At 36.2% G+C, this 8,757-nt stretch overlaps 1 protein-coding gene across 2 annotated transcripts; it reads left to right on the top strand.

Moving 5' to 3' along the window:
• The first annotated feature begins 2,180 nt into the window (after nucleotides 1-2,180).
• LOC107784620 (kinesin-like protein KIN-14Q) lies at nucleotides 2,181-8,273 on the top strand. 2 transcript variants are annotated; one of them, XM_075219915.1, is made up of 18 exons: nucleotides 2,181-2,421; nucleotides 2,522-2,605; nucleotides 2,869-2,922; nucleotides 3,018-3,068; nucleotides 3,178-3,228; nucleotides 3,331-3,623; nucleotides 3,723-3,906; nucleotides 3,990-4,066; nucleotides 4,299-4,401; nucleotides 4,490-4,588; nucleotides 4,673-4,849; nucleotides 5,661-5,940; nucleotides 6,022-6,183; nucleotides 6,280-6,495; nucleotides 6,583-6,620; nucleotides 6,705-6,868; nucleotides 6,968-7,093; nucleotides 7,195-8,273. In XM_075219915.1, exons 1-18 carry the CDS (start codon nucleotides 2,322-2,324, stop codon nucleotides 8,017-8,019), a joined length of 3,084 nt encoding a protein of 1,027 aa, XP_075076016.1. In that variant the 5' UTR covers nucleotides 2,181-2,321; the 3' UTR covers nucleotides 8,020-8,273. The 2 variants fall into 2 exon arrangements, with proteins under 2 accessions (XP_075076016.1, XP_075076015.1); XM_075219914.1 differs by having other exon boundaries at nucleotides 3,175-3,228.
• Nucleotides 8,274-8,757: the final 484 nt, after the last annotated feature.

Raw genomic sequence — 8,757 nt, 5'->3', positions numbered from 1 at the left:
AAATATAATAGAAGAAATCTATAATTTTGGCAACATTTCCGTAAATTTCAGTCTCTTTATGGCAATGTAATACTTGAATTGGGAAATTTTGAGGCCAAACTTTCAACAAAAGTGTGTCATAGCCTTAAACCTCCCTTCATTAGATTCCTTGAAGGGAGTCTAAAAGCTTAACAATTGACATAGCAAGTAGTAGGTTAAGGTTCTGCCTTAGAATATCTTATTAGTATAGATTAGATTTTTATTTTTTATAATTGGCGTTATCACACCAAAGTTGTAGCTGATGCATTAAATATGAAATTAAATGACTAGAAATGGGAGTGAAAAATTTAGTAAAATTAATCAAAATTAGCATCATTATAGTGAAAGGAAAAATTAAATCATTATTTCATGAAAAAAATCAATTATCATTTAAGTATATTGTTATAAACAGGTAGTTTTATAAAGAATGCACCGCTATACTGATAGCCACTGTTGTTGTAGGTAGAATGCTACTATTGGCACCAATGCACACCTTGTTGTATTGTATTATTTCTAATTAATTCTGTACGAATTAGTTAAATTAAGTATCAAAATTCTCTGTTACAAATGATCACAATTGTTGGTCTTAGGTCTAAAAATAGAATGATTTTTACAGTTTTTTTCTTATATCTGAAGAAAAATAGTGATACGAGAACAACTCGATAGGCAAGATAAATTAGGGGTGGACATCGGTCGGTTCGGTTCGGTTATGAATATTATCAGTTTTGCCTATCGATTATCGGTTTACAAATATCATAACCCGATAACCAAACCGATAAGATATTGGTTATCGGTTATCGGTTATCGATCATTATTGGTTTGGTTATCGGTTTACCCGATAAGATAAAACAACTAAAACAGTTTCGCAATGTATAAAACAATTTCGGTATAAAACTTTTTTGTTAAAAGCAGTTTTATAAGATTTTAAGAACTGTTTTGCTAAAACTCTTTTCAGAACTGTTCTATTTCACAAGAATTTAAATTTACTGCAACATCCAATAAAATTAACAATAACCAAAGTTTCTATCTTTCATTCTTCAACCCAAAAAAATATAAACAAAAATCCCAATATCAGTCAATGATGAAAAAATAGAATATCAGTCATATTTTCACTTCGACATTTTCTGCAAATACAAGGGATCTAAATGAATAACAAATACAAGTTTATTAGTTATGAAATACAAATTTTATAACAACTGACATAAGATAACTTCATAGCAGTTCAACAATTAAAGCACATAACAAATCTCACTTTAGCTTTCGAACAAACTAAGAAAAATCCAGAGCCAGAATGCTTTCAAACAAACTAAGAAAAAGATGAAGATGAAGCAACTAAAAACTTACACGAAGAATCAAGATGAAGCTGAAGAATGCGGCCGAGAAATGCCACTGAAGAGTGAAGTGAAGATGCGACTTAAGAATGTGATGGGTCCGAGAAATAAAGTGAAGATGCGACTGAAGAGTGAAAGAAAGAAGCTGCGAAATGCGACTGACGCCGACCTGAGTCTTGCCGGCCTGACTGGTAAGGGCGTGAGGCGGAGAAAGAATAGGGAAATCAAAGAGCGAACTATGACTTATGAAACCCTAGTAAGTATATACTTAAAGGTAAACTAGTAAATTAGTTAATCCTTATTGGGTTATCGGTTTTACCCAATAACAGAATTGCCAAACCGAGCCCGAACCGACAACCCAAAAAAAAAAAAAATTTAACCCGTTACCGAACCGTTAACCCAATAACCCAATACCGATAACCCAATAAATAATTAACGGTTCGAGTTATCGGTTTTACCCGATATATGCCCACCCCTAAGATAAATGTTACAATTCAAATTACAGTGTTAAAAAAGAAAGTCATAACCAAATAAACGGAGACATGCTATGTCAAACTAATATTAAAATGGTTTAAAAATTTCTTCTTGATTATGCATTTAAAGTAAACAAAAGAGACACTTTGGTTTTTTTTTCCTTATTTTTATTTCTTAAATAGACACTTTGATTAGAATCCTAGGTAGCTTTTTTTGGCATTTGTTTCCCCTTAATAACATTTTATTTGGCCCGGTTTAGAATTTTCAAATTTCAAAAAAGAGCAACGGTCGTCTCTTTCATCATATGGAGAAATCAACGGCCTTTCAAAAGGAACTTTCTTTTCTTGATCTCTCTCTCACAACACACACAGAGTCTGTCTTTCTCTCTCTCTCTCTGAAGATTTAAAAGCATTGAATCCCTTTTTCCCCTCTCTTTTTCAGTGTATTTGATTTGATTACCACTTGTCTTTTCATTTCAAAAACTCTTACCCTTTATCAATGGAACTTGATGAGTGGCAAGATCCACTTCTTATTACAGACGTTTCTTCCCAACAACAAGAAGAGCAACAGCTATTACTAATTAACTCTCACAAATACTGTAAGAAACTTGTTTTGTATAGACACTGGTGTCAAATTTTACATGGGTTTGTAGCTTGTTCTCATATTCTTTGTTCTCTTAATTACTCCTTATTTGGCAGACCCGTTTTCGTCATTGGATGTTTCAAGAAATACACTGATGGGACTGGAAGATTCTACTAGCTGTACCCCCATCAAGATTGAAGGTAATTAAGCACCCCCTTTTACAATTCTTGAAAAAGAAAGCTATCCGATTCGCTAAGCTCCCGCTATGCTGTGGATTTGGGGTAGGCTACCTTACCTTGCATTTCTACAAGAGTATGTTTCCGCTACTTGAATCCATGATCCCTGGCCATACACCGACAACTTTTACCATCGCACCAATATTCCCTTCTTTTGACATATCTTGAAATGATTGAGTTTTTTCTTTCTAATTTATTTTATGTTGTGTGCATTGATTTTTTTTTAGAAGGGAGTAATGCTGAAAATTTCAAGGACCCAGTTGCAGAAAGTGTAATTAATGGTGGGGAATTCATCAAAAGATTTGATTTTTATTTCTTTATATTAGGGTTCTTCCAGATTTTGAATTGATCCCCTTTGCCTCATTGCATGTTTCAGTGAATACATTGATGGAAGATTCTAATTACTGTACCCCAATCAAGATTGAAGGTAATTTCTGTGCTCCCCCCCCCCCACCCCTAAACAATTCTTGAAAAGATTGTGTTTTGGTGTAATATTTATTTATTGTATGTTGTGTGCATTGGTTGTTTGTTAGAAGGGAGTAATGCTGAAAATCTCAAGGATCCAGTTGCAGAAAGTGCAATTAATGGTAGGATATTTTACAAAGACTTGATTTTTTTATTTCTTTGTTTTAGGATTTTCAAGATTTTGGATATTGATCAAGATGATTTGTTTCTTGAAATTTTACTAGGCAGAGACATATTGGGATTTTCATTAACATCTCCTGATTTAGTGATCTGTACTGGATCACCGGATATTCCACGACGAAGCTATGGAGATTCACCCGAATTTCTGAAGGGTTGCTCCATTTCTCTAGAAAATGGAATTAAGGGATCTGAACAGCCCCCAGTTATTACAAAGGATGAAGATTTGTGCCTGCATTTTGAGCTTCCTTCTCTTTCAGTGCCTATAGTTAGCATCAGCTCTGAGAGTGGCATTCGATTTTCAGACGATAAATATTCTCCACAAAACAACTCACTAGAGGTTTGAGTCTTTAATCGCCTATTCATTGTAAAAGAGAAAAGCTGTGGCTAAAAAGCATTAGAAGCTTGAATTAATATGCTTGTTTTTGCTATTATTCAGGTAGATCAGAGGCTTCAATTAACAAAAGTGAGTCGGGAAAAGGAACAGAAAGATGCAAAGATGCCAGTAGAGGAACTTAAAAGGGAAAATGAACTAAAATGCAAAGAATGTGCTGAAGCTTGGAAGTCCTTAAAGGAGCTTCAGAATGAGCTCATGCGCAAGTCAATGCACGTTGGATCACTCGGTACAGAAATTACTTTGCATTAACAGAACTGCATTAAACTTTTGCAAAACAAATGCTATACTGATATTGTTTGCCTCCTGTAGCTTTTGCAATTGAGGGCCAAGTGAAAGAAAAGAGCAGATGGTTTTCATCCTTGAGAGATCTTACGAGGAAATTGAAGGTAATTAATTTTGATGCTTGTGTCATATGCTTCTTTTCACTGTTCTTGAACCGAGGGTCTATCGGGAACAACTTTCTCTATCTTCATAAGATAGGGGTAAGGTTTGCGTACACATTACCCGCCCCACACCCCACTTGTGGGATTCCATTGGGTTCGTTGTTGTTGTTGTGTCATATGCTTCTTGTATCATATAAGTAAATATGTTGATTTTCTTCCAAAATTTATTTTGCAGATTCTAAAAATGGATCAAATCAAAGTATCTGAAGAGGCTTTATTATATAAGCAGCAATTACTAGCAGATTTTGCAGATATGAGCTCTACCATTCAGTCCAAATGTAAATCTTTTTTTAGATACTGGCATTCAGTTATGTTAGAAATAAAACTCCTTTTTTGACATTGTAATTCCTCTTATTATAATCATAGTAAAGGAACAAGTTGAATTGCATGAAGATCTCAAGATCAAGTTCGTCAAGGGTGCTAAGGAACAGAAGGAACTTTATAACAAGGTTTTGGATTTAAAAGGTAGGGGATAAGTAAATTACAACACTTATAAGAGCAATTAGTTTATTATCATATGCTTGTTTTGACTCTATTGGATTGCTTCAGGGAACATTAGGGTCTTTTGCCGGTGTAGGCCTTTGAACGCTGAAGAGACAGCTGCAGGAGCTTCAATGGCGATTGACTTTGAAGCTGCAAAGGATGGGGAACTCACTGTGAAGTATAACGGCATGTCTAAAAAGACCTACAAGTTTGACGCCATTTTTAGCCCCCAAGCCGACCAAGGTAACTAAATCCTTTGTCCAAGTTAAAGACTAGTGCTAGCAATCCCTTTACACTAAGGAGCATAGTGCTAAGTTAAGAATACTTCTGATAGAGTATTACTTGAACTAAGTAGCATATTTAGTGGTACTAAAAGACCCTCTAAGGGACTAAGTTAAGAGTAATGCTAAGCTTTCAACAACAACAACAAATCCAGTATAATCCCACAAGTGGGGTCTGGAAAGGGTAGTGAGTATGCCGACCTTACCCCTAAACGCTAAGCTTTCACTTTAACTAAATTTATAATTGCTGTCAACAAGTGATTTGACTGTAATTTTTTTGAATCCAAGGAATGTAATCTGGTTTCAAGTAAAAAAATGGAGGCATTTCCTTGATCACATAATGATGCCATTAGTCTAAATTCATATGAATGTTATTAAAAAATTTCTTTACTGTATAAGAAAATCTCTTACCTTTAAATATAAAAATCTAATACTGGGTGTGTGGTTGTTCATACAAGAAAAAAATTATGGTGAACTCCTACTGGTCAGGAAAAAGAAGCAGAAATATGGAGCAACTCTCGTTCAACACTATATAACAGTTTCTATAAATATACCTGAAGTTACTGTGTCTGAATTGCAATGTTAAAAAATTATTCAATATAACGCTTTGGACATTTGTAAGCACAAAAAAAAGATAAATAAGTTGTTGCCAAAATACAGAATACAAGATGCAGCAGCAGTAATAACCTAAACAACCCGCATAAGAACCAATAATCTTGATGAAGTGTCATTTTCTCCCTATTCACATGATTTCCTCTTGCTTGTTACAATAGCTGAAGTTTTTGAGGATACTGCTCCCCTGGCAACCTCAGTTCTAGATGGGTACAATGCCTGCATATTTGCCTATGGCCAGACTGGTACTGGCAAGACATTTACAATGGAGGGCACAGAAGAAGCTCGAGGGGTCAATTACCGGACTCTTGAGGAGCTATTTCGCATTATTGACGAGCGAAAGAACACAGTTCATTACGAAATATCAGTAAGCGTCTTGGAAGTATACAATGAGCAGATCCGAGACTTGCTAGTTTCAGGATCTCAACAAGGTGTGAAAAGGTAGATATAAAATATTTGCTCACTTTGTTTAGAAGCTAGATGGAGTTATACGGTTTCATGCTGATCCCGTGATTTCGTTAGGCTTGAAATAAAGCAAGTTGGAGAAGGAATGCATCATGTCCCTGGACTAGTTGAGGCCCACGTGAATAATATGACTGAGGTTTGGGAAGCCTTACAAACTGGTAGCAATGCAAGGGCAGTTGGATCAACCAATGCAAATGAGCACAGCAGCCGATCACATTGGTTTGTGCATCGTAATTTATGGAAGGTTTTCATTTGTTTACACATTATGTCCTCAATTACTAATCAGAGACATTTTTTATGTGTGTGTGTGTGTAGCATACTTTGTGTAATGGTAAAGGGGGAGAATTTGCTAAATGGGGAATGCACAAGAAGCAAACTGTGGTTAATTGATTTAGCAGGAAGTGAGAGGATAGCAAAGACAGAAGTACAGGGTGAAAGGCTAAAAGAAACCCAAAATATAAACAGATCTCTTTCTGCCCTTGGAGATGTGATATCTTCACTTGCAACAAAGAGTCCGCATATTCCATTCCGGTACTTGCAATACTCACGTGCAAATTCTCAATTTATTTGGAGAAATATCTTGCTCTCTGATTTTCTTTTCTTTTCTTTGTCTAATAGGAACTCGAAACTTACTCATTTACTCCAAGACTCACTAGGTATTTCCCTTTGACTTGCTTGAATCATGAACTTCAGAAGAAACTATAAACAACTAAGATTTCATAAGTCCTTCTAATTTACAGGAGGAGATTCAAAGACATTGATGTTTGTTCAGATCAGTCCAAATGAGAGTGACTTGAGTGAGACTCTTTGCTCATTAAATTTTGCAAGTCGAGTTCGAGGTATAGAGCTAGGTCCAGCAAAGAAGCAAGTGGATAGTATGGAGCTCCTGAAATACAAACAGATGGTAGTGTAAATTTCTCTCTTGAAATTTACATCCCTTTGTTAAAATTTCCACCGAACTAATCATTTTCCTGCCTTATGGAAATTTTATTTACCTTGACAGGTCGAAAAGGGAAAACAAGACATGAAGAACAAGGACTTTCAGATGAAAAAGATGGAGGATACAATTCATGGTTTGGATATTAAGTTGAAAGAAAAGGATATGAAAAACAAAAATCTTCAGGACAAGGTACGAGTTGCAACTCTTAACAGATATGTGAAGCATGTTATGTGAAGTTTGTGTGGTCATATGAGTATTTACCTAATTAGTCTTATCTATATGATGTGCAGATTAAGGAACTAGAATCACAACTTCTTGTAGAGAGAAAACTTGCTCGACAACATGTGAACTCTAAAATTGCTGAACAATTTCAGCAACAGCTTATTGGACAACCGAATGAGGAGCAAGAAGCTGCACCGACCAGGCCGCCATTTGCCAACAAAATTTCTGCTCAAAAGACTTGTGATGAAAATAAGTATCCACCACTTAATACTACTCGACCGCTTACTGAGAACAATTTCCACAAACTCTCTATGGCTTCTGCTACTGTGGATTGTCCGTTTAAGCAAAATGGCCTGATAGAAAAAGAAAACAAGGAAAACAATCCAGATATTGATGAACAAGTAGCTGTTCTGAAGAGGACTGGGCGAGCTTCTATGTGCCCGATTGCAAACAGGATTTTGCCTAAACCTGCTCCACGCCGTAACTCTCTGGTTCCACTGCGCTATGTAGCACCTGTAACCAAGTTTCCTCCTTCACTTTTACCATTGAGATCAATACAAGCAGAGGAGACGGAAGATGCTGAGGGGGTCGATTCAAATTGCTTACCTGAACCAACACCACAGTGTAGTCCTAAAGAGCTTAAGAGTGTGAGTAAGAAGCTCAACAGTGTCTTGAGACGAAGCCTTCAGAAGAAAATGCAGTTCAAGTCTCCACTGCAGCAGTACATAAGAAGAGTTGGCGTGAATGTGGGCGCGGAGAAAGTTAGGGTCTCCATTGGTAGCAGAGGAAGGATGGCTCACAGGACGTTGCTTGGTAATGCGATAAGAGTTCCAAAAGAAAATCAGCAGAAGCAAAGATGGAATAGTGGAACAGCTGCAAGAGCAGTTCTATGATTCTGTTTCTTTACTTCCTTTCATCTTGTTTTCTGTTCAGAACAAGGGCTATGCTTCTTCCTTGCACACGCAGCAACACGTAGCGAAAACAAAACCAAAAAAAATATATATATGTATAAGAAAGAAATGGCTGTTGATTTGTTTGGATGATGCTTATCATCTGCTGAAAGTATTTTGGAGTTGTTTGATTGGTGTAAATGCTTAAAAGATTGGTGTAAATGCTTGAAAGATATATTATGCATGGATCATTAGGACAAGACATGTTTTTTCATTAATGCATGCAACTCACACTGATAACACATATACAAATTAGCTGAACACTCTCTCCTAATGTAACCCCGTCATCGCATCCATTGAAGCTTGTAACCATTACACCCTTTCTTGAACACTAGTGCTGCAGCCTGCATTTCTGCTTTTCTTTCTCCCTGGTGGTGGGTGCTGCCTCCCATTTTTCTTTACGAAATTACAATAACTAGTAGAAAAGTGGTCGTGCTTTCCATGGTATGGTGTAATCAACTCTCACGGTGTAATTAGTACTATAATTATTAGCAAGTTATTCTTTGAACTTCACCAACTTGAACTAACACAATATTAATACCAACTAAAGAAACAGGCCAAAGTCATGCATTTATTTTGAAGGACAATTATGCAATAGGCCAACCCCACCCTTCTGTTTTACGTAAATGTGTTTAGGACAATACTTTTTACCAACTTACACAAACACACACAAAAAAAAAA

This window comes from Nicotiana tabacum, chromosome 8, assembly GCF_000715075.1.
Source record: "Nicotiana tabacum cultivar K326 chromosome 8, ASM71507v2, whole genome shotgun sequence".
Taxonomy (NCBI): Eukaryota; Viridiplantae; Streptophyta; class Magnoliopsida; order Solanales; family Solanaceae; genus Nicotiana; species Nicotiana tabacum.
Note: the sequence above shows the minus strand (reverse complement) of the source record. Positions and strands in the feature narration are given on the sequence as shown.